This window comes from Oreochromis niloticus, linkage group LG14 (genome assembly GCF_001858045.2).
Source record: "Oreochromis niloticus isolate F11D_XX linkage group LG14, O_niloticus_UMD_NMBU, whole genome shotgun sequence".
Classification (NCBI taxonomy): domain Eukaryota; kingdom Metazoa; phylum Chordata; class Actinopteri; order Cichliformes; family Cichlidae; genus Oreochromis; species Oreochromis niloticus.
The window spans coordinates 5240604-5268388 of NC_031979.2; the positions used below are offsets into that span (position 1 = coordinate 5240604).

Consider the following 27785-nt stretch of genomic DNA (forward strand, 5'->3'; position numbering starts at 1 on the left):
CATGATCAAAATATCCATCCTCTGGTTTATACAGTTTCAACTAGATGTTGGTATCACAGACTCAAAAACAGTTTCTTCCCAAAGGCCATAACCACCCTGAACTCACACATGCATCGATAACACAGCCCCCCCCCTTTTCCTCTATGAACCACCAATACCAAATTCTATGTGCAATAACCCAACTCTATATACATAACACCATTTTTTACATATTACTTTTTAGAACTGGCTTGTATATTTGTACATTTTATATATTTTTTTTTTTTTTTATATATATATATATATCATGGGGCAACCGTGGCTCAGGGGGTTGGGAAGCGTACCTGTAACCGGAAGGTCGCCGGTTCGATCCCCGGCCTTTCTGTCCTGGTCGTTGTGTCCTTGGGCAAGACACTTTACCCTACCGCCTACTGGCGTGGGCCAGAGGGGCCGGTGGCGCGATATGGCAGCCTCGCCTCTGTCAGCCTGCCCCAGGGCAGCTGTGGCTACAACCGTAGCTTGCCTTGAAAAGCGCTATATAAATCCAATCCATTATTATTATTTTTCTCTGTTAATACTGTCCATATGTATATAGTGCCCCAGTGGCGGTCCTAGCCTGTTTGGCGCCCTGGGCGAACACTCCCACTGCCCCCCCCCCCCCCCCACACACACACACACACACACAAAACACACACAAAACATATTAAGGCATGTGCATTAACATAAAACTGTTGTCGGAACCATACTGAATTTCACCACAGAAACACACACACGCACATATGAAGAGAGAGAGAGTATGCATAGTATGCAAACGGCTACCAAACAGCCATCATAATTTGTCATACAATGAGAACAGGACAAATCAACAATTGACAATGAATAATTAATATTAAAATCTGTAACATAATGTATTGTTTGGAGTTTAGTCTGTTACTGTTACTATTTTTACCATTTCTTCTTGGAGCAACTGTAACCCACATAATTTCCTTAGGGATTAATAAAGTATTCTGATTGTTTCAGGATACATGACCTGCCATTATCCAATGACACATCTGCTTACCTGTATCTTTTGCTCGTTTCTCCTCCTCTTCTTTTCTCTTTTTTCTAAACTGAGCACCTGATGGCTTTGAACTTTTCTTGTCCATCTTCCATTGGTTTTAATTTTGCACTCCAGTATGAACACCCAGCCCCCAACCCGAGGATCACCACAACATAACCTAATAGACCTACACCTTTGTTCACAGATTCACTTTGTTTAGGGTGTATTTCTGGGATTTCGCACAACCCAGGATTCAAATCATAAATACATAATGGGCTTGGAATCACAACATTATGAATGAAATCTGCTCTATTTGGAAGCAGCCAGCCCCCCTTTCCTTTCGACGAGTTGTGTGAGACTTTAAATCATCAAACTGTAAATTATAAATTTTAAATTGTTATTGATCCCTTTACCCCTAGTCCTAAAGTGTATATTTATTTTCTTACTCTTCTTATATTTATTGTTTGTTTACTTGCACTGCTGTAACTGGAGCCTCGTCGTCTCATCTCTCTATATACTGTACTGTATGTAGCAGAGATGACAATAAAGTTTACTTTGACTTCAGCAGCAAGCAGGCGCACCGAGGGCTCTCGCGCTCACTTTTCGCGTATAGAATTTCAAAAAAACATCGGTGCAAATTATAAGTCTGTATCATAATGTCTGGTGTTTTCGTGTTTGTTGGTTTGTTTTTATTTTGTTTTATTTTGCAAGTTTGTTAGCAAATACTGGTCTAAGGAGTTTGGAAAGAAAAGCGTCTGGACTTCTTTGAGTTGCTTGAAGACGTTTCACCTCTCATCCGAGAAGCTTCTTCAGTTCTAAGGGAACACAAACTTGGGGTTATCAGGACCCTACACCACCGGGCAGAACATGTTCCCTCTAAGCCTGAAAGGAAAAAGAAGGAACACACACATGTAAAGGAAGCACTTAAAACATGTGGTTATCCTAATTGGGCGTTTATAAAGTCAGCAAAGATGCACAGAAAAGAAGATCAGACACCAGCGAGGGAGGATAAGAAAGACAGACGCAACAACATTGTCATCCCCTATGTAGCCGGTGTATCAGAGAAACTCAGGAGAGTTTTCTCCAAGCACGACATCCCAGTGTACTTCAGACCCAGCAACACACTCAGACAGAAACTGGTTCACCTGAAAGACAAAACTCCTAAACACAAACTTTACAATGTGGTGTATGCTGTACAGTGCAGCGAGGAATGCCCAGACCTCTACATTGGAGAGACCAAACAGCCACTTCACAAGCGCATGGCACAACATAGAAGAGCCACCTCCACGGAACAAGACTCAGCAGTTCATCTGCATCTAAAGGACAAAGGTCACTCTTTCGAGGATGCCAACGTTCACATTTTGGACAGAGAGGACAGACTGTTTGAAAGAGGAGTGAAAGAAGCCATTCACGTCCACTGTGAGCGACCATCTTTGAACAGAGGTGGTGGTTTACGACACCAACTGTCTGCCATCTATAATCCAGTTTTGAGATCCCTTCCCAGACGCCTTAACGCCCACTCACATCCTGGGCCATCTGACCTCAGGAAATCACATGATAGGGTGGGGCCAGGTTTCACAATGAGCTCACCCGAAACCCTGGCTGATTAGGACCCCCACCCGCTTTCACACCTTGGCTCATGTGATTAGGTAGAGGATCATCAGGGGGTCCTTCGTCCCTCTTTGGGGGGGAAACTCCCACTGGGTTTAAATCTGGAACTCCCCACCAATTGACCCTTAGAACTGAAGAAGCTTCTCGGATGAGAGGTGAAACGTCTTCAAGCAACTCAAAGAAGTCCAGACGCTTTTCTTTCCCAGCTCCTTAGACTACGATGACCTGGATGACTGAGAACCTTCACAGACACTTAGCAAATGCTGCTTCAGCCAGCGAATGCCCCGCCGCCCCACCCTCTCCTCTCTGTGCCGCAAGCAGCAGGCGCACCTCGCAAACGGAGGGCGCCCTTACTCCCAGCAAATAGGCGATAGAAAACCGATCGGTGCCTATGACATTCCCAATATGCGCTGGCATTCTTTTTTTTTTTTTTGATGATGCCGGTGATGCCGCCCCGGGCAACCGCCCGTATCAAAAACCGCTACTGAGTGCCCCCCAGCATCTTTGCACTGAGTAGGAGATGCTCTGTATCTCATTGTACAAATGTATAGTGACAATAACAGCATTCGGTTCTATTACCGTTATTACTTTTACCTCAAATTTTTTAAAACGTTGGGCGAATTATTTTAGCTGATTATTTACAACCTTTTAGTTTCAAACTTTTTACCATGTTGAGCTGTTACATTTTTCACTATCCATAAGCTATCAGTCACTTCAAACAAACAATTTCACAAAACACATCAGATCGTAAAGGGGTGGAAGGAATCATGCTGTATATGGACTGGCTAATGTTGGGAACAAACGTTAGAAAATTAGAATTATCAATCTACAGAGGGCTGAATTCAAAGACACCTTGAAAATTGAAGTTAAAAAAAAAAAAAAAAAAAAAGATCCAGCATTGCTGCAACTTAAAATGTTGCACAGTAGTTTGTATGGACCCCACATGCTTCTATGTATGCCTGACCCAAATCCTCATGAGATGATCCTTAAATTTAGGGACTAACATGTGGTGTCTTGGGGGATCCGCTTCCACATGTGGACCAGGGCATCACTGAGCTCCTTGAGTCTGAGGTCCAACCTGGCAGCGTCAGATAGATACAGTCCCTGTCAAAAGTTTAAGACCACTTGAAAAATGGCAAAAAAGTTTTACAGCTGATCAAAAGTTCAGGACAGGGGTCTCGAACTCTAGTCCTTGAGGGCCACTGTCCTGAAACTTTTCCATGTGTCCCTGCTGCAACACACCTGAATACAATTAGTAGGTCATTAGCAAGACTCTATGGAACTTGAATGCATGCTGAGGTGGTAATAAGGTGGTAAGGTTTCAGGACACCGGCCCTCGAGGACTGGAGTTCAAGACCCCTGGTTTTAGGACCACACCTCCAAAAAAAGCCGTAAACCCCCTAAAACAGAAATCAGAGTTCCAAAAATGAACTCAGTAATGAGTATCTCCAACGTTATTGTTGATCACTTCCAAAATTCGTTGCAGCATGCTTGATGCAAGCGTTTCCATGAGGTGAATCGGAACATTTCTCCAAGTGGTGAAGACGGCCGCACAAAGGGCATCTACTATCTGGAACTGTTGTCCATTTTTGCAAACTTCCCTATCCATCTGGCCCCAAAGGTTCTCAATTGGATTTGGATCAGGGGAACACACAGGATGGTCCAAAAGAGTGATATTATTGTCCAGGAAGAAGTCCCTTGCCCTGCGGGCATTGTGTACTGTAGTGTTGTCCTGTTGAAAAACCCCGTTGTTACCACACAGACCAGGGCCCTCAGTCATGGGGATGCTCTCGGCAACATCTGGACATAGCCAGCAGCCATTTGACAACCCTGCACCTCCATTGTTCCACTGAAGGAAACCCAGGAACCCATTATGACGCCCCCTCCACTGTGGTGCGTAGAAAAACATCTCGGGTGGGATCTGCTTGTCATGCCAGTAACGTTGGAAACCATCAGGACCATCAAGGTTAAATTTTTTCTCATCAGAGAATAAAACTTTCTTTCAGATTTCAATGTCCCATGTTTGGTGCCAAACGATCAGTTCTGTGGCATTCAAGGAGACAAGACCATTGAAGAGGATTGTTTTTGAAGCCACTTGGTGGTTGATGGTTATCAGCCTGCAGTCGGCACCAGTAACAGCCTTAACTTGGGTCGTGTATCATCCAGTGTCTTGACAGACAGCCAATTGGATCATCCAGCTCAGTGCTGGTGAAATTTTTGGGAGTCTTCCAGTTGATTTTTTGTGTTCCATAACCCTCAGGATCATTTAAGAAATTCCAAATGACTGTCTTACTGCGTCCCACCTCAGCAGTGATGGCATGCTGCGAGAGACCCTGATTATGCAGTTCAACAACCCGACCACGTTCAAAAGGGAAAGTTTTTTGCCTTGGCCATCAGAACATCATGACAGTGTGACTCCCTGACAGAAAATGACAATGAATCCACATTTTTACACACATTTGGCCTTTTGAAGGCATGTGGTCCTAAACTTTTGATCATTTGTAAAACAGCCTGTTTCAGTTTAAGCATTGTTTTCAATAAATTTCATGCTCAAAAAAATGTTTTGTCTCACTCCCATTTCTTCTTGTTACACACTGAAGCTCTACTTGGATCCTTAAGATCCAACCATGCAAAATATGATTTATTTTTTTTTGCCATTTTTCAGATGTCTTTTCAAGTCTTAAACTTTTGATCAGGACTGTATGAACCACATTATAATGTCCCAGAATTGGATTTAGTTGAGCGTGGGAGTCAGTCAATGGTATCAGTTCCATTCAAGAATACAAAAAAAAAAAAAACTAAGTTCAACAAAGCCAAACTTTCTTAGCTGGCTTGACCTGAGATGAGGAGTATCACACAGTAGTATGCCAAAGCAGTTTAAAAAATTTATACAAAAAAAAAGAAAGAAAGAAAGAAAAAAAAAAGGCACTTCCAGACGATCTGAAACCACTTTCAAGAACTTTTATTTTTTTTTCCTAACAGATCTGTACAATCAAATCAAACTTAATATAATCCTAACAAAAACTGATCTGTACATGTTAATCGAGTTTCGGCATAACAGTTTAACATCCAGTTAAATAATCAAATGATGACTTGACTAGTGATACAAACCCTAATAGTCAGTCCCACAGCTTGAAAACATTTGAAAGCTGGCAGGGGCAGGATGAAATAGAAGAAATCTTAGAAACAAAAAAATGTTCCCTTATCTTTCTGTCTTCAGTGTTTTAGAAAAGTACAGTCATCTTATCTACAGGAAAATGAACAAAAGCATCAATTTGAGGTTGTAGTGAAGGATTTTGGGCAAAAAGGAATTTTGATAGGATAAACACGAGCATGAATTGAAGAAAAAAAAAAAAAAACCAAACCAAAAAAAACCCCCAACATACACACATGGGAGCAGAGATCATATAAAACATGGATCGATGGAAAAATGCAAAAGCCAATAAGGCTGATGCTCAGCACACTGTATGCATGCCTAATTTCATATAACTCAATGTTATGGTTTGAACACAACCAACCCATTTTCTTCCACCGGCTAGCTTAACGAGTTGAGTCACTAAACCACTTAACCATATGAGAGATGCATGGAGTTTGACTATAATCAAGAATTTGACAAAAATTCAACGTTCTTAGCAAAATTAAACACGTAACCCCTTTCCTAATCTGTTCTTCAGTCACAATAAAGCTGCCTTATTGCTAGAGTAACAGTGATTTCATTCCTGTTAAAAAAAAAAAAAAAAAAGAAGTGCACATTGTCCATATCATTTAAACTTGGGCCATTACAGGATTCATTCATGCCCTGCAAACTCACTAACATTTTCATGTTAGAATGAGGTTGAGGAAGTGCTAACAGACAATTTGATTTTACCATTTCAAGTTACTCTCTGATAAATACAATCTGTAGAATCATCATGTGAATATGTGGTAGGACTGATTCTCTGTCCACCTCGATGAATGACAGAAGAGTGCTCTTGTATGGTTGTCTTGCTCCATTGATCAGTTAAACCACATCTTCAGTTTTTAAATGGGTTGAAATAATCTGTTCATTTTATAGTTTCTTTCCATCCGCCCTGCAGTACATTTTTGTCCTGTGTTCTCTTCAGTGGAGAGCTACGATCTGTGCTCTGCAACTCTGCAAGCCTCGTTTTAGTATATGAACATTTGATCCTTATTTGTGATTCAAGCCAGCTTGCCACAATAAGCGTTGCTCCTCTTCTGAAGCCTCTCTATAAAAGATGCTCAGGCTTACATCATGTCAGCTAGCTTAAATAAATAAATTCTTATGCAGTAGGCTAATATCAGTTCCCTTTAAAGACTCTAAGCTCTTACTGTGAAATACAGAAAACGGGTTTTGTTTCCCCCCCCCCACTTCAACAAAAAGCTAGCCCAGTATTAACAGAAGCACACTATCACAGTGAACCGCTAATAAACAGATGGCTACTTCAGAGGATCAGATCAAAATCTTTCTGGAGCCCAAGTCAAGTTTTTTATATATATATATATATATATATATATATATATACTCTCTCAACTTTAAATACATAAACATGTTCTTCTGTGTTTATAACAACTTCTGGATTTAGGTCATACATATTCCTCCAAACATAGCTCCTGAGATATCAGGTCAGTTTCAGTCTGTCACATTAGGTACTCCATTCACAGCTGTGATAATTTCATTTGTAAATTAGAACTCAACTTGTTCACATGAGTATATTTAGTTAACAAAGCCAGTTGTTGAGCCTGCTTATCATGGCTCCGTGAAGCTGAAGATACACCTCAACATGTCTGACTAGAAGTACTGAAGTCTGGGCTTCTGTCAAATCAACCAAGCTTTCTAAGTGTAGAAGAAATCCCTCTGTGTCACAACAGGCAGAAAGTCTCCACCGTAAATGAAAACATATGACACTAACTATATTTACTCGTAAGGTCAGATTTTTAACCATTTGGTAATCAGTTTTGAAAATACAGTACATTCAATCACAAGCTTTCATATGGTTCATTTCACCTTTTGTGTATAAAATAATCAACCTCCAGGAATGGGGGACACTAAATACACAGATTTTTTATTTCATTTGTTTTTTTAAATAGCACCTCAAAAATCAATCTGTAGTTTTGTCAGCCAAACTGAACATCTCCTGTTGAGGAATTTGCATTGCCCCAATGTAACGATCTGCTTCCTCAGGTGAAAAATCAGGCCCCCCCCCAAAAAAAAACACATCCTGCCAACATGTAGAGCAATCATTCAACCACATTTTGTATGGTAGGTCATTCATGATTGTTATTCGCTATAGCAAATCAGCTTCATGGAGAAAATCAAAGCAAAAAGCAACAAGGTAGTTCCTCTGTCCTTGCTAAAGGAGACTGAGGCCACAGGACTGGGTAGATCAGCTCAGTGCTCCCACAGGGAACACTGAGCTGATCATCTCTAAACTTTGCAGTGCTATAAGCTTGTGTGTCCCCAACTTTCACTCCAGGCAAGAAGCCAGGCAGCTTTGAAATACACTAACCTACAGATGACTACAGTACACTGATGCAGGTACCTGTCCTTTCACACTCAATCCACTGTCAGTGTGCAAAGGTCCAGCACAAAAATGGATGGTGTAGGAAACAAAATAAAATATTGGTTGAACCATTAGTTACAGTGTTTTTTTTTGGTTTTTTGTTGTTGTTTTTTTTTGGTTTTTTTTTTTTAAACACGTCTTCCTTTCTCCTATTTTAGCACAAGAACAAAAATGGAAGGCTGTCTCATATTAAAGTAGCGTTATGTTCTTGTTCATCATCTCCATTATGCCTGCAAACAATTTATTTCTTTTTAAAGGAGGGGAAAGGGCAATAGCATGGGGGGGGGGATTTTTGTTTGTTTTTGTTTTTTTAGATCAAGTGAACTGTTTGATGAAGTTGAGAGACCATGCAAGTTCAAAATCCATCCACCCAAACACCCAGGCCTCTCTCTGCCAGTGTACGGTTCACAGATATAATCTGCAAAAAGAAGACCAACAGTCAGTGAATCACTACAGTTAAAACCAATTCAAGATGCCTTATGCATTTATTTGTGTATATTGTGCAATATCAGTAATCATCGCTCTCTATTCTCTTCTACGTTGTCAGTGTTCCAATGGCTTCTGATGGATTATCGGGTGATTTAAAGAAAATGTGTGTTCAAGACCAGTCATTTAAAGAGATCCCAGCCTTTACTCTCTGGGGTCTCTCAAGCTGGGAATACCTCAAAAATCAAATACATAAAAAATGAAGATACATGTGCTTGCTGCCTGAGGTTTGGGGGATCAATTAAATAGGCAACATCGTCACCAATTTAAAAAACAAATTACAAAAAACCCCCAACAAATTTAACCTTCATTGAACTCTAAATCAAGTTTTCATTTAAAAAAAAAAAAAACCCAAAAAGTTATGTGGCACTACAGCAGCGCACATTTGACTATCCCAGACTATGCTGGGGAAAGAGGGGAAGAAACAGGAAAAATGATCAGTGACTTATGTCTTAAAGGAACAGGATTAGATTAATTAATTAAGATATTAGAGGTACAGAGGTAACATGAAAACAGTGGCAAGGATCCAAGACGGTTATGTCATACCTCATCTCCAACCATGTTCCACAGGTGGACCAGCGGGAGGCCTGTGTTGTTATCATAGCTGGAGACCTTCAGCCAAAAAAAACAAAACGAAAAACCCCCGAAACAAACACCTTAGTAATGCCAGACTTTTCTACATTGCAAAAAGTCACTGAGAATGGTGGTCTCACCTGCGCAAGCAATGGCACTCCTCTGGTCATTTCCTCCAGCTCTGATGTGGCCTCAGCTGAAAAACGATCCTCTCCTGATCACACACAATTTAAACACATTTCAGAACAACATTGCAGGTATCCTTCCAGCATCAGAGTATCTGCAGATTTCATAAGGCAAAGTTTATACTTTGTTTTAACAAATGGCCACTGACATTAGGTAGGTACACCATTATCTCCCCATACTTTGAAAAACTTTTCCAAACTGTACCTGGTAGTGGTGCAATGTTGTCAAGTAATACTTCAGCACCTTGAAATGGTAGTGTCACAAAGTCAGACCTGGAAAATAACAATGAGCAGACTTGGAGTAGTGTATATACACTTTGCAGTTTAATATAGTTTTCTTCGGCTGTACTAAATGATAACGTGACCTTAGAGAGTCAGTGTAGCCTGTGTTAAACTTGTAAAATTATTCTCAGTATAATTATTTTGTCAACCACAACACACAAAAATTCTGCTGATAATCTTCCTGAATTTGTCTAAAATAAGATTTTTTTCCACTAACAGACCTTTTCTCAAACAGCTAGAGACATTTGTAGGAACTCATTGTATATCCAGCCACAGCAAACAGTCCAACTACAGACTGACTGATTCAAAAGACAAATATTTGGAGATTTGGCAGATCTTCCTCACTCCCAGTCGCGCACACGCACACCATGTGTTATTCAATTATGCTCTGCTCAACTTTGGTTATATCAGTTGTGTTACTGAATATTTATGCTTCAGCAAGAAATCCATGCTTTAGCTACATTCTAACCACAACCCGCTCTGAAATCCTACACCACAACCTATTGTGTAACCTGATGTGCATTTCTCAACGAACTACACATTGCCTCAATGCTGCCAACTGATCTGTTCCATACCCCTGAAGCTTATTATGCATTTCTGGTTACTTTCAGTTTTTGAATTACATCAATGAAATGGTTCTTGTATATCGCTTTTCTACTCTGAGCACTCAAAGCACTTTACACAACTTGCCTCATTCACCCAGTCGCACAAGCACTTTTTTCCCCCCTATGCTCTTAGTGCTTTCTATCCAACATTCACACACTTTCATATTCTGATGGATGTATCAGAGAGCAACTTGGGGGTTAGTATCTTGCCCAAGGATATTTGGCATGCAAACTGGAACAAACCACCAACCTTGACCAGGTGGCCAAGTAGCCACCCCCAAATATTCAGAATAATAAATCAATAAGCCACTCCATGAACCACCAATTTATCATAGTGAAGGGGTTTGTGTTCCAGTGATCCCAGAAGCTATGCTTTCAGGGGCAATTTCCCCCATGGTACGGTCTCCCATGGGAAATTAGCCCTGAGTGGAGGGTCAGACAGTGTGATTCAGATAACCCATATGCAACACAAGGTCCAGTGTCCCTTGCCTGCCATAGGTTACTGGGTTTCTAAAGAACAAGCGAGTGTCTGGTGGCTGGGTCCTAGTCTATGGAGCCCAGCCAGACCAAGTCTGAAAAACCTACTCTGCTTGGGTCAGTTCCACTCCAATCGATTACCTCCTAATGTGCGTGAGGTCTTTATACCAACGAAAATCCAGTTACATCATTTGTATGCGACACGTATGCCAAAGGAGGACTTCAAGGCAATGGTTTATGGCAGCGGTCCCCAACCCCCGGGCCTCAGACCGGTACCGGTCCGTGAGTCGTTTGGTACCGGGCCGCGAGAGTTGAGGCTCAGGTGTGAAATGTATGGTTTTCAGGGTTTTTATCGGTTTTCAGCGTTATTTTATTATCGTTTTTATCGTTAACTCTGTTTTCCTGGGTCTTTTCACGTATGTTATGAATAAATCTTCTGTTTTTTGGTACCGGTACTGGTTTTATTTTGTTGTATTTATCCGCGACACCTTAAAGGCCGGTCCATGAAAATATTGTCAGGCATAAACCGGTCCGTGGCGCAAAAAAGGTTGGGGACCGCTGGTTTATGGCATGTATATGTGGTACTGTATATGGTATATATTGTATACTTTTGTGTAGCCATTGCTGGATTTCAAAAAAAAATGGTGCCTTTGATTTTGTGAATGAGAAGCTCACATTACTCAGTGAGTGACACCACTGACTAGCCAGTTGGTGGATTGGAATCTATTGACATCACATTTTCAGACTCATTTTCAACTCAAATCACTTTAAACCCTAGCTGGATAAGTACATAACAAAATAATTACCTGGTAACAGGTACTATAACCTAATGGAAAACCCTAAAAATCTTGTCAAGCTGCGCCAAGCCAACCCAAGTAGGTACTAATGGAAAAGGGCAATTAGTCGAACCTCATTCATGAGGTCCTGGTAATCAAACACTGAAACCAGGTCTGCATCCTCTCAACGACATTCAAGGGTGCGTAGGCGTTTGCCCACCCAGTCTACATGAGTTTTGTTGACCTGGAGATGGGATTTGACTGCGTTCCTCGGGGTTTCAATGGGGAAAGAGAGAAAGAAAGGCTCTCAAGGCCGGAGGATTTTATCTTCGTGTTTTGCACATAATGTGGTTCTGTTGGCTTCCCATCACCTCTAAGCCCTAAACCATGGCTCACAGGCGGAAAAGGGCAAACGCTGGAAAAGTGCCCCCATACGGGCCAGGAATGAGTTACTATCACTTGGTGGAGGAATCTATGGGTCTTGCTGACACAAGTGCAAGGAGAAGGGAGCATTTCCTTTAACGAGTGACTGGGCTCTCCCTTGGAGATCGAGTGAGGAACTCTTTCACTCAAGAGGGGCAAAGTAGAGCTGCTGAAAGGACACCGAAATGAGCCAGTTGAGGTGGTTCAGGCATCTGACTAGCATGCCTGCTGGATACCTCCTAGGTGTGGTATTCTGGGTATGTTCTACCGGGAGGATTCCTTGGGGCAGACCCAGTACTCACTGGAGAGACACAACCACAAGGTAATTAGCACATAATGCAGCACTGAGTAATCATGTTGTCCACTTATGTAGATTCCATCATAGGCTCTACAAAGTTTTACTACAGAAGTCTAAATCAGGCCTTAGTACCTGTTGCCAAAGGGAGTAGAATACCCTCTGGTGGACAAACTCTGCAACATCAACAACCATAATTCTTTTGTGCACTTTTATTTTTATTTATTTGCTATTATAAATGTGGATATATAGACAGAACTAATACCAAATGGGCTAACCTTACCTTCCAAATACTCCATAATTTCAGGTTAGGGCATTAGAAAGTTCAAGAACTGAGGGGACGCCTCACAGTAAAAAGTTTTGATGTGGGAGAGTGGGTCATCTACTAATCACAAGGTTGGTGTTCTGATCCCCAGCTTCTCTAGTCTGCAAGTTGGGATAACTTTCTACAGCAATTTTACCTTGCAGGACACTTGTTAGTTTCTTGCTGACGTTGGCATTAACACTTCACTACTTAATTCTGAATCAAATAAATGTATTACAAATACCAGAATCACACAACAACTCAACTGTCTGATCAGCAAATGCTTTGTTTGGGGTGGGAGGTAATCTACTGGCTGTTCCAGTCTGCATGCGTAATATCAACCAAGTTGCTCTCGAGAAGTAAGAATGTGTGTTAATGTTAGATAGAAAGCACTTAAGCAAAGGAAAAAAAAAGTGCTTATGTTAGTGAGGCATGTTTTATAAAGCAAACACTTTAAATGACTCCATCTTAGAACACAAGTTTTAATACAGTGAGAACTCTTATAACCTTATTTGCCGTAGTGAGTCAATCTTAACTCTGTCATAGCCTCCATAGTCAACGTATCTGATCTCCACTTCATTCGATTCTTTGTAGAAGGTGATGACCTGAGCTCTCCACCAGGCTCCTTCAACTGCAGGAGCTGCACAGATCACACCAACTGGATAACAGAAGAGACAAAAAAACAAAAAGAATAAAAGCTATAAGTAGCTGAATGACCTTTACCAAATCAGCTTGTTGTTAGGAAGTTCTGGGGAGAAAAACAAAACCAAAACCAAAACCCAAATCACTGTATGTGACAATAAGCTTATTTCAGCCATGTATCAAACTGGGTTACTTTAATGTAGAAAAAACAAAACAAAACACAGGGACCTTGTTAGTTTACTAAAAATGTATTTGCAATTTGCAAAGCTGAGCTAAGTGAACTACAGCTTCACTAATGCAGTGAAGATCATTTTAAATTAGCTTTAATTCAAATGACAAAGTTACATTAAAACAATCTATAGTGTCACTAGACACAATAGAGCATGAACTAGAGCATGTGAAACTTTACACATTTAGCGGTATCCACAGTACAACTAAGCTTACTTTCAGCAGGTGAGGGCAAGGCAGGGGTGCCTGGCTGCGAGTAGCAAAGGAACATCTGCTGGTCAAGGCTTCGCAGGGCATGATACGTGGGGTGGGTGTGTTGCTGGACAAAGACGTGACCGGCTGACACAATGTTCACCACTATCACTTCAACTGTGACTCCACTTGGAAGGAGAAGCTGAGAAGACAAATATCAAACAAATGTTGGCCATACATAAAACTGACAGCAAGCAATAACAACATGATGCAGACCTTCATACTGAGGTTTGCTTCCATACCGTTTCTCTATCTACTATGCTTTCTAAATAATGCCAATTTACCTGAATCTTTAATAGACCAATTAAAATATAAAAATATAGATCGATCTATCTCTATAGATATATATCTATTTTTTATTTTAATTTTTTTTAAAATCAGTCAAACTCAAACAGCAGAAACACTGCTTAACACTATTTCAGTCAATTATTACTAAAACAGACCTTCACTGTGGTTGTCTTCCATAACAAACAGTTTTTGAAGAACTGTACAGTTACACCAACAAATTTATAACAGAGGGACAGACGGGGTATAAATTAGCACTATAAGCAGGTGAGGTAATGTTAATGGAAAACCCAGCACTAAATTTGTAAACATTTTTTCTTAGGCAATATGAAAGAACCCACAGAACTATTAAAACAAATGATGGAAAAGATGGAACATGTCCCTGCTAACTAACATTTATGAAGTGATGCATTCATACATATGTCTTCATAACTCAATTTCTCAAGCCTAAAGACTGAGCTATGTGTAAAATGGCAAAGCAGTTTTAATGTTGTGCAAATGTATTCATTTTCTTTAAATAGATAATGCAAAAGGAGAATATTTTATGCATGCACATTTTATCTCTCTCTTTAACTTACAATAATCATACTAAAAATACTGGCAACTGCCAGTGCTACTCCTCAGCCTCCTAGTAGACACGCCTACGGTATCAGTTTCAAAATCCTATGTTGAGGATCTCCTCACTGAGATTCAAAATTACGCAACAGTTTTAGTAGGTACACCTATGGTATCAGTTTGAAGCCCCTACATTGCCTCGTTATCGAGTCAACACATTCACAAACTTGGGTGTCTTTTCCACCTGCTTGCTCAACGGAGTGTATCAAATTCAACATATGCCATCCGCCTTACAGCAGAGGGGTTTAAAAAAACCAAAAAAAAAAACAAAAAGTATCATTAACACAATGTTTTTCCTCACCCATGAAGTCATGGGAAGAGATGGTAATGTAAGTGGAGGTGGTGGTGCAGCATATAGATTGTTCAGGTCCAGGTCTTTAAATTTCTTCCCAATCAACGACAGGGCTTTGTCAACCTGCTGCTGTGTCCCTGGAGAAAGATCAAGCAAGGTCAAATTTTACCACTAGACCAAATGAACAACTAAGATACAGGAATTTTAAAATGCTTGTGCTTTTCTCCTATGGTCAAAATCACATTTGTTGACAAATCTCTAAAGAAGATGGAAAGATGTGGGGACAAGTTCCTCAGTACTCACCTTCTATATGACAAATCTGGAACTCCTGTGTATAAGGCAAAGTAGAAATGTAGATCTTTGCTCCAGAGTTCTGCTTTAGGAAACTCACATATCTACCTTGCTTTCCAATAAGTCTCCCTACAAGATGCTGGTACAACAGGACAGGCAGAACAGACAATACTGAGTGAACAGGACAGTTCTTTTAAACAGTTTAAATGAACATTTAATCAAACCCACTAGCAAGCTGCTCACCAAGTTATGACAAAATATTTAAAATACACTATATAGACAACTGCTCAGCTTTGAAAACGCATGTCATGAAGCCTACAGTTTGTGTGCTAATGTTAATGTCAGAGGATATTCATGATTCTAATGTAATTATAACCATTTAAAAAAAAAAAAAAAAAAAGTCCCTACTTATGGTCCCGAGTGTTCCAACATTCTAGTCAACCCAGTTGGCTGCCAGTTGTTGGAAATATTTGTTTCAGTTACTGGTAATTCCATAATAAGCAATTTTTTGTACAGTAATTTTAGTAGTACCCAATGAAGCCATGCAAAAGTTTACCTTCATAAAATTATAGTACCTCAAAGTAGATAGGCATTGGTTGAAATTTGGTGCTTGTCCAGTTACCCTGATTTTCACAACAATTCTTTTATTACATCTTCAACACAAGAGCGAACCACCAACTTCAAGTGTCACAATGTTATGTCAAAAGCTTGCTATACTTGTACTTCAAAATAAAAGTACTTTTATTTCTTTATATTTTTTAATAAAATATTTCAAAATATTCCTGATGCTGATCAGAGGAATCGCCAATACAGACAGGCATTTACACGGTACTTGTCTTACAGGCCACTCATTCAGACAGGATTGTATTCTATATGCAATAAAAAGTCTTCTACCTCACATGTGCAGCCAGTTTAGAGATGCCCAATTAACCAAACAACCATGCCTTGCAAAATCCACTAATCAGGGTCATATTTAAGTTGTTTTCTTATGAATGCATTACAATTACCAAATGTAAATTTGCCTAGTTGTAGAATCATGCAAGCATTCCTGCATGCAATAGTGACATTAACATTTTAATTGAGTAGTATGAGGTGTACAGTGTTGAAATCATGGACGAAATATATGGTTTTGTATTTCACATGAATTGTCTTTACTCACCTTTGGTACCTCAATCTCCCAGATGATCAGCTCAGTGCTTGAGGAGGCAGCATGGTTGCCCTTACTCTCTAGGGCACCCATAGTGCATCCGCTATCCACAGAGTCCATACTGTTTACATCAGAACCTGTCAATGGAAACAATCTCAGCACCAATGCTGTCATTCACAGTAACTGAATTTTCAGATTCCAGGCATCATCAGCTTTGATCTTGTCACTGATTATGTGTTTGTTAACAGGCATCACATTCTTGGGGCCTTTTATGACCCGCTGTCCAATAACAGGGAATACACTGCAAATAAGGCCAAATGAGCCTCTATATGTTCCAAGTTAGCAGTAATTTGTTACACAAACTCATAACACTGCACCTGCTGATGTACACCGAATTTTGAAACACACTGGTATCATTCTTTAAAAAAAAAAAAAAAAAAGACAAGAAAAAATTTGCTATCGTGAGAAACATACAAAACTCAATGAGAGAGATTCTCACCTCCAGATTGATCCGTCTCTACTTCACATGTCCCATGAGCTCCATTCCTTACACCTACTGCATTTAGCCCCTTTATCTCACACGCTGCATCCAGAGAGTCTTCTTCAGTTGCAGACAAAACTAAGCCTTCTGTCAAACTCTCAGTCTGCACCTGGCCCTGTGCTGCTTCTCTTGCGGAGATGTCTGTAAGCTGGATCACATCACTTTGGTTGTCAAACATGCTGCTTTGAAGATCCTCACTGCTAATGCCATCCTCAGAGTGGCAAGTGCTGCAGGCCGAGTCCTCGGCCAGCGGAGCAGCATCGTCACCTTTTTGTTTAATGTTCAACACAGGTGAGGTTTGTGCTTCTTGGGGCAGCTGTGTTGACCAGTGGCTGCTGTGAACAGCATTTTTCTGATGATTTATGTGACTGACATCAACAGATTTCCATACTGGAGATGAGGAGCATCCATTAGGCACTGCTTGCCCTTCTTTTTCTGTTGCCTCTCTACAATCACAGCCTACCTGAGAAGGGCTTGTCGAGAGATGATGGTGCTTCTGTGTTTCTATGATTGGCTCGAGTTTTGGGTATAGTCCACCACTACTGCAGTTAGGCAGGCTTTTGTCCACAACCTGACAACTTGTGACACTAAGGACTTCCTGGGTGGCAGCTGAGATGACCTTAGTTATAAGTTGAGCAGCAAGATTCTCAAGATCATGCTCCTCTCCAGGGCTACCGTATACCAATATGTCCTCTGGTGTTACTGCTGTTGTGTTTTGGACAATACTTAGTGATGTAGAGGCCAGGACTGGGGCAGTTGGTGTGCTGGACAGTATGTGTTGGTGAAAATCCTGCACTGGTGGAATGGAATCCAGAGAGTCTGCTTCTGATGGGTCCACGCTCTCTACATTGGCTGGGATGAGCATGCATCCAACCATTTCATCTTGTGTATTATTAGTGCTGTGGTTCTTTGCAACTTCCCCCTCTGGGTCTGGTCTCTCTGCACCAGAAAGCAGCGATGTTGTGGGAAAGGAGCTGGTGACTTTGGTAGACTGATAGGAAAATGTGATTTTTTCCGATGTGGCTTGTTCTAGATCAGATACTGGATCTTTCACTAGGTTGAGCTCTGTTCCCAAGGCAAGTGACAAGCTCCTCTCTGGGTCTTTCGATGATACCTGTAAGCTGTCATCTTTATCAAGTGATGGCAGCGCTGACTGTGGAGGCCTATGGACTCCTTGTTTCATTCTCTCAGAATTACACGAAAATTCTTCAGAACTTTGTGCCAGTGACGGTGATGCTTCGGTGTGCTGGAAACTGATCTGTGAAATGTTTTCATGTTGTGTTCTCTGGTTACTGGCCTTTGGAGGTCTGTGAATGGGGCTGTCTGTGTCATTTGTGGGGGATACAGTGTCTTTCTCCACCAAACCATTGCTACCATCTGCTGAAGATGTTTTAAGGTCCGTAGTGGTTGGAGTTCCCTCAGTCCTGTCATGGTTGATGAGCCGCTCTCTCTTTCGTGAGATGTACCACCACCATCCAATCAGTGCGAGTACTCCGGGCAGTGTATAGGGTACAACAGAGCGAAACCTCAGTGGCATTTCCTCAAGACACTAGCAGCTACACCTGAAAGCCACAACAGCATACAAACATTTGTATGAGGAACATTTCAAGCTAAATGCAACTTCTAACGGATGTGTGAAAACCATGCTTATTGACTACAGGCTGATTTAGAAAGGAATTCTAATCCGAAATTAAATTCTAGTATTCCTGACATTTAGAGAGCTGCTTGAACACAAGTAGTAAATTTGTTGTTAACCTTGAAATTTATTTTGATTTACCAATTACATTCCTGTTTGATGTTCATCTTATATTCATCTAAATAACCTCTTGGATGTTCCAAGAGAAGAAAAGGGTGCAAGGTCTTTGTCAAGGAAGGTATAGTATGTTTATTATGGTAGTTTTATTGGTACTGCAGCCACACTTTATAGCTATGAATAAATGGCTATGAGGTCTAAAGAGAGATGCAAATGATGTCATGGGTAGGCTTAAAAACAAACAAACAAAAACAAAACCCCAAACCAAGCCCTTCAGAGTGATGGCATAAACTTTAGGAGGTATAGTTTTAAAAAGCTCTGGATAACTGGAGCACAGCTGTTACAGTTTCATCAACAGGTTTGGATGTTTGTAAACTACAGAGTCCATTGTTGCGTTATGTGAATAAGCAGTGGATCGAAAGGGCACTTGGATGCAGTGGCATCATACACCATGCAGGTGAGTTTAGTTTTCTGCTCCTTGTAGACGACAACATTTTCCTCCTGTGGCATAAACTGAAATCTGTCGAGTACAGCGCAAGTGGAACCGATATGCGTTGACTAACGATTCCAAGGAATTGAACTACTGAGAAACAGATTAGATTCCCCTCCCTATTCAGAGCTCAAATGTGCCAAATTGTCACATTTGAAAAGAAGACTAATATGTTTTAATTCAACACTAAACTCATAGTTTTACAAGAGTACTCATTTTCTGCCAGTATTTCGCTCGTGACAAACTACCCGTCTCAGTTATACCCTGCCTCAGGCTCTACTGCAGCCAGAATTGCTTCAGTCCTCGTGTGACAAATGGACAAAGGTCTTGTCATATTTGCAACAATATTGTATTTTGTTCTATTTTTAATGGTGCCCTTGGTCTGTGCTGTAGATGAGAGAAAGATTGGAGCAGCCTCCTAGCAGATATAATATGAATTTCAAAATCCTACGTCATCTTGTTCTCAAATTATCACATTAACAAGATTTGGCTATATGCTTGTATTCCATCACAGACCCGCCACTCAATTTGTAAATAAGGTTGATCTGTTTCCTTTTCTCCACCCATTAGTCCTCAAGTGAAACTCCATGAAAGTTTAATTCTTGCTTTTTTTGTTTGTTTACCTTTTTAAAATGCTGTGCCCAACTGCAAGTGTGGTTAAATGAGAAAGAGGAATTCTATTGTCCTATAACTGATGTTTCAGTTAAATCTTTACAAAACGGCAAAGACCAGGCCCAGAGGGCTTCCCAGACAAGTTTTATAAAACAATTTGGAAGAAGCCATTCCTACTTGGATTACTAGAAAATTCCTAACCCTGAACCAGGCTTGTATCTTTTTTCAAAGTGACAGATTCATTATGATGCACATTGGCGTGTAGAGAAGCAGTTTTACCCTCAAGCAGCACTCCAAGAGTGCAAACATCCACCTGGGTGTTATGTACTTGTAGGGAATAGTTTTGTATTTTGTTTAGGTTCAATACATTTTCTTTCTTCTTACACATTTGGTGTGCAATAACATAACTTTAAAAAAATAAAATAAAATCCATGTAACATGACTTTGATTACACAGAAATTTTGAAGGAGTAGGTAATGGATAATAGGAAGGGGTGAAAATTGCTAAGAATTTAGTTTATTCTGGTAGATTCTGATTCTCTCATCTTTATCACTCATTGATTCCTTAACTGGGATCTTATCATCTTTGCTTTGACAGTGACCACCATTGCCAAGCAGCATATCAACGACATTACATTCCTGCAAATAAATTGCACCAGTTAGGCTAATCACACCAACACAAATCCCTATGTTATGAGCACACATTTATGACCCTTCTCTAACATTTAAGTATGAAAACGAAGCCGACAGCACAAAGCAAAGTTAAAAACCAGCACAAAAAGACTTTAAAACGATCATTACAGTGATTCTACTGTAGAAACATGAAAAGGTAGAAACGGAGACCATGTTTTCCTACTCTGACAGGCAAACTTGAGTCAGCTGATTGTAGTACAAGTACAAATGGAACCAATAAACGGGATCGACAGGAAAACAGACTAACAATTCGAAGGAATTGGACTACTGAGAACCAGTTCTCGATTCCCATCCCCAGTAATAGACAGTGAATTGTAAACTCGCCACAACTCGACTCGGATCGACTGGTTTTCCATTCGCTATTTAAGTTTGACATTATTAGCCGTTTCCGGGTCCAAACTCCACTTCAAACAAACACTGCAGCATCACTGAGAGTTACAAACTGTCTAAATTCTTTCATCTTTAACAAAATGATCAGTGTGGCTGCTCTACCAGGTGTAAAAATTTAACATCCAGGCATCCACCAAAACAGAATTTATGAATTTTAACGGAGTCTGAAGTTAGAAACTAGCGAGCTAACTTACTGGCATCTAAAGATGATATACCATGTTCTGACAGAGGGATTTCTGAAAAACTAAAAGTACAGCTCTGCTATCACTTCTGTCTTCATTTATGTTGGAAAACTAAACAGTAATGATGTTTGTAGGGTTACTGAAGTCAACTAGCTGGTATATAATGATGTGCTATGTTGTTGCTAGGTACACAGCTATGGTTAGAATAATATACACACAGTGAAGCTGGAGGACAACCACTAACTTTTTTTCCCAGTCCATAAAAGTTAACGTGACCATTCCCAGTGGTTATCGACAAATGCAATTGCATGGCAGGATGTTGTAAATGGACGAAACTTCAGTCAGAAGAACAACTGAGAATCCAACCACAATACAATGTTAGTCATTAATGTGCTGTTGCATGGGCAAAGGTTTTTAAAACGTGCTGCCGATGAATAGTGGTAATAAAAACTAGCAGCAACCCAAGCGCATTGCTGCCCCAGACAGGTCAGGAGTACAAATTGAACATTTTTTTTTTCTGTTAAAAATTAACAGAAAAACAAACAAACAAACAAACAAACAAAAACACAACAATAGACAAGCCATGGTGGCTTGTCTATTGTTCAGATTTACATGCCACTTCATAAATTTACCTGCATTTGCCCAGTGGTAGGTGCCAATTCCCACCCCTGGATAAAATGCATTTTGGGGATCAATCTTTAAAAAAAAGACATCAGAGGTCAAATGTGTTGGATCAAAACTATGTGATATTTAGATTTCCCATTTACCAGTATAATTTTCTAAATGTTGCCAATACAAACACAGAAGTAGAATTTTAAGCATAGTTTTAAAGATGAAGCATTTTATGAAAGGTTGACATAATGAAAATTTGACCTTATTTGACCTTGAAGAAGCAGTCAAAGCTCCAAAGTAACATATTTGGAAACTTCATGTTTTCGACCTGTCCCTTTCTGCAAAGATTTCAGTCAGAAATCTTTCATATTTGTTCAATGTAACTGAAAGGGATAATGCTGCGAGTGCTGATAGCTTTGTTTTGAAAGCAGGGTTTTTGACTAACTCTCTCTCCTTTTAAAAAGAACTTAATGGCATTCACAACTTGGCCAGAAAGCTAATGCTGTTAAAGTGGAAATCCTCAGCATCACCTATTTATATAAGGTGGATTTGGGGGGGGGGGGGGGGTTCCTTTATTTTATTTAATTTGGGTATAAAAAAAAAAGAAAAAAAGAAAAAAAAGACAGCAAATCACTGAAATCTTTAACAAGACTGGCTATGGATATAGACAATGGAATAGAGCAAACGTTAGTGACCTCTGCTACCTGGATAATGTATGGAACTCGCATGAAACCCAGTAACAAGGTGGCTGGCACACTATACAGGAACATGTGTGCAGAGTATGGCCCGGAAGTCCCAAGGTCAAAACGGAATATGCCCCTCAGGGTGGTTGAAAATGACCAAGCTAAATCCTGTGGGATTTCACACAAACTGGTGATGGCTAAACAACTAAAATATTACTAGTGGACAAGCAGAGGAATAAAGCCATAGTAGTACATGTAACTGTACCAAATGAAAGCAAAAATCAGGAAAAATTAATATGTAAAGCTTGAGAAATGCCAATGGCTGAGAGAGGAGCTAGAGAATAAGTGATGGGTAAAGGCAACAGCAGTCCCAGTGGCAATCAGAGCACTTACAGCAGTGACTCCCAAACTGGGCGAGTGGTTCCAGCAGATCCCAGGAGTAACATTTAAGATCTGTCCGGAAAGGACCAGCAAAGATGCAACACATGAAGCTCCCAGACTTCATGTGTAGCTTGTGTGTGTTGCTGTTAAATCCAAGGACAACACACTCACCATATAAAGGTCACAATGGAAGCAACAAGCTGTAAAATGAAGAGCTATCCTTACAGGTCAGACAAGTCTTTATTGGTTCCTTTCCTGGCCTTATAGTCAAGACTGTCTATAAACTGTAAGATCATCTCTTACTGTGACCTTGGCTGTTCAAACAGGAATGATTAAACTATTTTACACCTTCTAAATCTTACATCATGCCAGCACAGACAGACTAGTGTAAAATTATTATGCGGCCTCAAAATACCTGCATACCAACAAGTTCAGTGTCACTCAATTCCCACCTGTTTGCGTTTAAACTTTATTCTTCATGTCATACATTTTCTCATATCCCTTTAATCACCATCATTCATGTTAAATGAACCTTGGGACTCACCATCAACACTACGACAAATTAACAATGAATGTGACACTGTTTTTAAATAAATGAAAACCAAATTATTTTATGTAAACAAACCGAATTGCAGACTGACCGGGATATTAATACAATATGCTGTCAAGTCTTGCATACCCTATGGGCAAAAGTCAAGACCTTACAGGAGCCATGCTGCTACTAACAACTTAGTAAACTTAGGTGGCGTTGATAGTTGCTACAGCCACATACCAGTCCACTTTACATGTGACCCAGGCTCCAGTGATGTACAGAAGGTGCGCCTCAACACCCCAGCCGTCTTTCAGCAACGACTCAATAAATGCTAAAAGCGTTCAGCTAGCTATGCCTTAATACTACAACTGTAGGACATTGTGTAGTTCCCTATAATGCTAGTGGCGATGCTTTCTGTCCCAGCATAAAAACAAACACACACACAAAAAAAACAAAAGAACAAAACAAAACCGTGGCGTGTGGTCATGCACTCCATCGCCACAGACCGGCTAACACAATTAGCTAGCTAGGAAGTACAAAGGCCACAATGTGAATTTCATATATAATTCTCGAAGTTTAACGTTACATGACTATATGGTAAGGAAAAATGAATTCACTGTGCATACCAAAATAACATTTTCACTTGTGACTCAAGCGATTCATTTTGTCTTTATAAGGGGATCCCTCACAGTTCTTTGCATTAGCCAACTAAAACCTAAATAACCTTCGAAAGAAGCGCAAAAATATATACTTAGACCCTGCTTATGAGCAGGCAGCAATTTATAAGAACTTTAACTTACTTTACGCTGCCAGGTCTTTTTTAATGCCGAATTTTTCAGATTCTAAAAAAATATCCAACAGCGAAGTTATGCCCCGTACTAAACTGAAAAACCTGCAGCCAATAAGATGTTAAATCCCATACGACAAATGCATATAGGGAGTTTGGCACCGTCTGGGATGAAACCCTGTAGCAGAGATGGCTGTGACCTAATGCAAACACGAAATACAGCATGGCTGTTTAAGGAGGCCGCAGTGCAGGATACAAAGCATGAAGTTAGCTACATAGCAACCACAGTGGCTTTGACGTTTATGAAAATTAACGCTAGCTAAACATGAAAAAAGATAAGCTAATGGCATGTTCCCTGCACTGTATTATTTTTAGACTACGTTCGTATGTGGCTACATTATTAAAGCCACTTCAGAGTTTCATATCCCCGACTTACAGACGTACTGGGCCACAACATAAAGCTGTGTGATACGTAGTCGTTAACTATACCCAACTGCACCAACGAGGGGGTATCTCTAATCGATGCAGGGTTAAAGGACATTTGAAGCCAAAGACTGCCAATGCCCCGCATGGGCCTTAGACCTTCATGCTAGCCTGCTAGCCGGCCTGGCGACAATGACTCCCAACTCTGGGCCAAAATGCATTTATTATTATCCAAGAACCAATGCTCCTACGTTGGCACGTGCACAGCTCAACAATACAAAGCAAGTGCGAAAATGTAACTTCTACAACAGAAGCTACGTGTGCTGTTCTGAATGGCAAGTTAGGAGGAGTTGCTTTGTAGGCTAGTTTTTCAATGACATGGGATCACATGGTGACACAATAAACATTTGACGACCCACAGAGAACACTAGAAATGCAAGTGAATGTCTTTTCCCCTAAAATATACTCACATAAATGTGAATGAAACCGAACCATGCATGCAATACATAGAAAACTAAAAGCTAACAGTCTCTTTTTTCAGTGTGCCATTTCCTTCCCGGACTAATTATTTTACTTACAATGTTTTTGGGTCCTCGGTACCGCAACGATGATAGCAACACTAACAACGTGAGCTTTTTTGAAACGTACGCTAGTGGAAAGTCACACTCTCCTCCCCACGTGTTTGACAGACCAGTACCAGTCTTAAAAAAAAAAAGAGGAAAAAAACACGCAGACATAACAGCTGATCAAATCTCGCGATACTCTAAAGTTTAAGCCGCTTGGAGTCTTGCGTCAACTGAGAATGCAGTAAAGGTAAACGTTTCTTCTGTTAAGCTCATGCAGTTTCATAGGTAGATTTAATATCATCCTGGTCACCTCTACTATAAAAATGGGGAAAAAATAACATTCGTTTTTGAGTACAGATGGGACAGAGCACCGTTTTCATATAATTTTACTATATAAATGAATGTCATCAGATTAAGGCAAAGGTCACGTTAGAAGTAGCACAACTTTACAAACAGAAGGATTTGCACCTTGTGTGATAAGTAAAATTAAATTGGTGCATGTCTTTGTTATACAATTTTCTGCTGGACAACCTTAAATAATGGCATTTATTTATTTATTTATATCACTTTGCATTGCAGACCAAGAACCCTACAGCTCCAACAGGACAATGTACCCCTCCACACAGCAAAGCTGCTCAGAAACAGTTCTAACATCAAGACAAGGAGCTCAAGGCATTGACCCAGCCTTAAAATGTCATAAATCCCTTTCCAATCAAAAATGCAAATCCCTCTGTTATTTAAGCTGAGAGCGAGAGAGAGTCATTGTGCCCAAATCAACTGCCCTTACTTAGACACACCTGACCAGTCTCACAAAACTGCTTTTCAAAGTAAACCAAACATTGAGCACTCACAGAGTACAAACTCTCTCTGAAGGTACCTCACTATCTGGGCAGTATTTCCTTTTAAGGCATTAGTACTGTATTTTGGTTTTCTTTGTTGTTGTTGTTGTTGTTGTTTTTTCAAACATACTTTAAGTTTGTAGTGCAGTAAAAACAAGTGCAAAGGCTTTTGTTATATGCCCTGTTGAAACCCATTTATACTTGACATAAGTTTAAGTATAATTATTTTGTGTTCATTTCATTGCTTAGTAAAGTTTGTTTACATGTTTAGTAATAAATTGAACAAAGGTTTTGATCACAAGATTGTTTTATATTTTTTTAGAAAAAGAAATATACTTTTAATAAACTTAGCACAACAATTAAGGTAATTAGTCATTGGCAGAGAACACTTTGCAAGTTTTCATGGATACAACCCACATCCTCAACCCACAAATGCATTTTAGTTACAACTGTGGCACCAATCAAGGAGAAATAAACAGGCTTTCCAGTGGTATAAGAAAAAATTAATTGGGAGAACATCTCTTAACTGTCATAGATACCAAATATAGGCTGAGTGAACAAAAACAGCCAATCAAACAAAGAATATAAAAAATCAGGAGATGCCTTTTGTCGTAAAATGCAAATCATTCAGCAAAGTAAGAGACACTTTAACCAGCTCAGTTCGATAATTCCAAATTTCAGTCAGCTAAATGACATGTCAAAATTAAAAAAAGTTTTACTAACAGACTGCTTAAATAAATTACAATAAATCTTTCCTGATAGACTTTGGGTTATGTTAATACTGACCTGCAAGCTAATTAGAATTGCACAATCTCTGTTTTTGTCTTATATAATGCATATACATATACACTTGCATGTTTCAATAAATCACTATACCCATTTTCCATTTTTCCTGCTAAAAGTATTGAGAAACTTAGACTTAGAGACTTAGAGCTTTTTATTGTCATTGTGCAGTTTCTTGCACAGCAAAATTGGGTAGCTGGACCACAAAGGTGCAAAAGTAAGAAGAGAAAACAATGTACAACAAGGGGAAAAAAATATAAATAAATAAATAAAATAAAATAAAAAGCAATGTATATGTATACATATATGTGAGTGAAACTATATACATGGTGTATGTGTAAGAAACATTGAAACAGAAAAATTGTGGGTCTGTATACAAGGGCAGTTATATAATATAATAAATAAAAAAGGGTGGAGGGGCTATGGTAATTTAGGGTGGAGATGGTAGTTCTACTGGGACCCAAATATTGCACGAGCCAAAAATATTGCACAGAACATGGAAAGACTGAGATATTGCACATAGATGATCAACAGCAGTGTCAGAGTGGATGTGTTGGAGAAGTCTGTACGCACTCTTAGTTTGCATTAAGAGTTCTGACAGCCCACGGGAACAAGCTGTTCTTTAGTCTGTTGGTCTTGCACCTGATGGATCTGAACTTTTTTCCAGAGGGCAGGATGTTGAAGAGGTGGTGGTTAGGATGGAGGTGGTCCTGAGTGGTCACCCAATCCTACACAAAAGAGTCATCTCACAAAATAAAATCTGACATCTAAATGTTCACTTTTTAAAATTGCTATTCAGAATATGAACCGACTTGTCAAGCACAAGAAAGTGGCACTCATGGGATCATTTTCTGTGGAAGAAGAGTTATATCAATGTGAAACATCCATTTTATATTCATTAGATGCTGCCAAGAGAGTGGGAAACCCTGGGTTAATTTAGAGAGTTAATAACTAGCTTTGTGTGGCCACTTATTATGTGATAGTTGCTTATTTCAATGATGACAAAATGGTGATCAACTCTGCTTCCTGGTTCCAACTCTGGATAATTAAAGTAAAAGAGACAGACAAGCTGCTAAAATCTATAAAAGAGAGGAAACATAACAAAACCATTAAGTTGGTCACCAAACAGCAAGTTAAAAAGGTAGATCACCAAAAAACACAATCCTGGTTG

The 27785-nt window shown here is 39.9% G+C and overlaps 1 protein-coding gene across 3 annotated transcripts; it reads right to left on the bottom strand.

Annotated features, from left to right (window-relative positions):
• Positions 1–7369: 7369 nt before the first annotated feature.
• Positions 7370–25157, bottom strand: akap1b (A kinase (PRKA) anchor protein 1b). 3 transcript variants are annotated; one of them, XM_005463297.4, is made up of 11 exons: positions 25005–25157; positions 16848–18451; positions 16361–16485; positions 15214–15340; positions 14920–15047; positions 13683–13860; positions 13104–13254; positions 9640–9707; positions 9390–9463; positions 9223–9288; positions 7370–8608 (listed from the first exon to the last, which is right to left on the bottom strand). In XM_005463297.4, exons 2-11 carry the CDS (start codon positions 18424–18426, stop codon positions 8546–8548), a joined length of 2559 nt encoding a protein of 852 aa, XP_005463354.1. In that variant the 5' UTR covers positions 18427–18451; positions 25005–25157; the 3' UTR covers positions 7370–8545. The 3 variants fall into 3 exon arrangements, with proteins under 3 accessions (XP_005463354.1, XP_025754020.1, XP_005463355.1); XM_025898235.1 differs by lacking the exon at positions 7370–8608 and adding an exon at positions 8657–8852; XM_005463298.4 differs by lacking the exon at positions 7370–8608 and adding an exon at positions 8864–9080.
• Positions 25158–27785: the final 2628 nt, after the last annotated feature.

What these genes read in the sequence shown, in the direction of transcription:
- akap1b (XM_005463297.4), bottom strand. Translation starts at nt 18,426, where the DNA reads ATGCCACTGAGGTTTCGCTCTGTTGTACCCTATACACTGCCCGGAGTA. An exon ending in CTCTTCCCATGACTTCATGG is followed by an intron (nt 13,861 to 14,919) that starts GTGAGGAAAAAC and finishes TTGTCTTCTCAG; the next exon opens with CTTCTCCTTCCAAGTGGAGT. An exon ending in CAACATTGCACCACTACCAG is followed by an intron (nt 9,464 to 9,639) that starts GTACAGTTTGGA and finishes GTGTGTGATCAG; the next exon opens with GAGAGGATCGTTTTTCAGCT.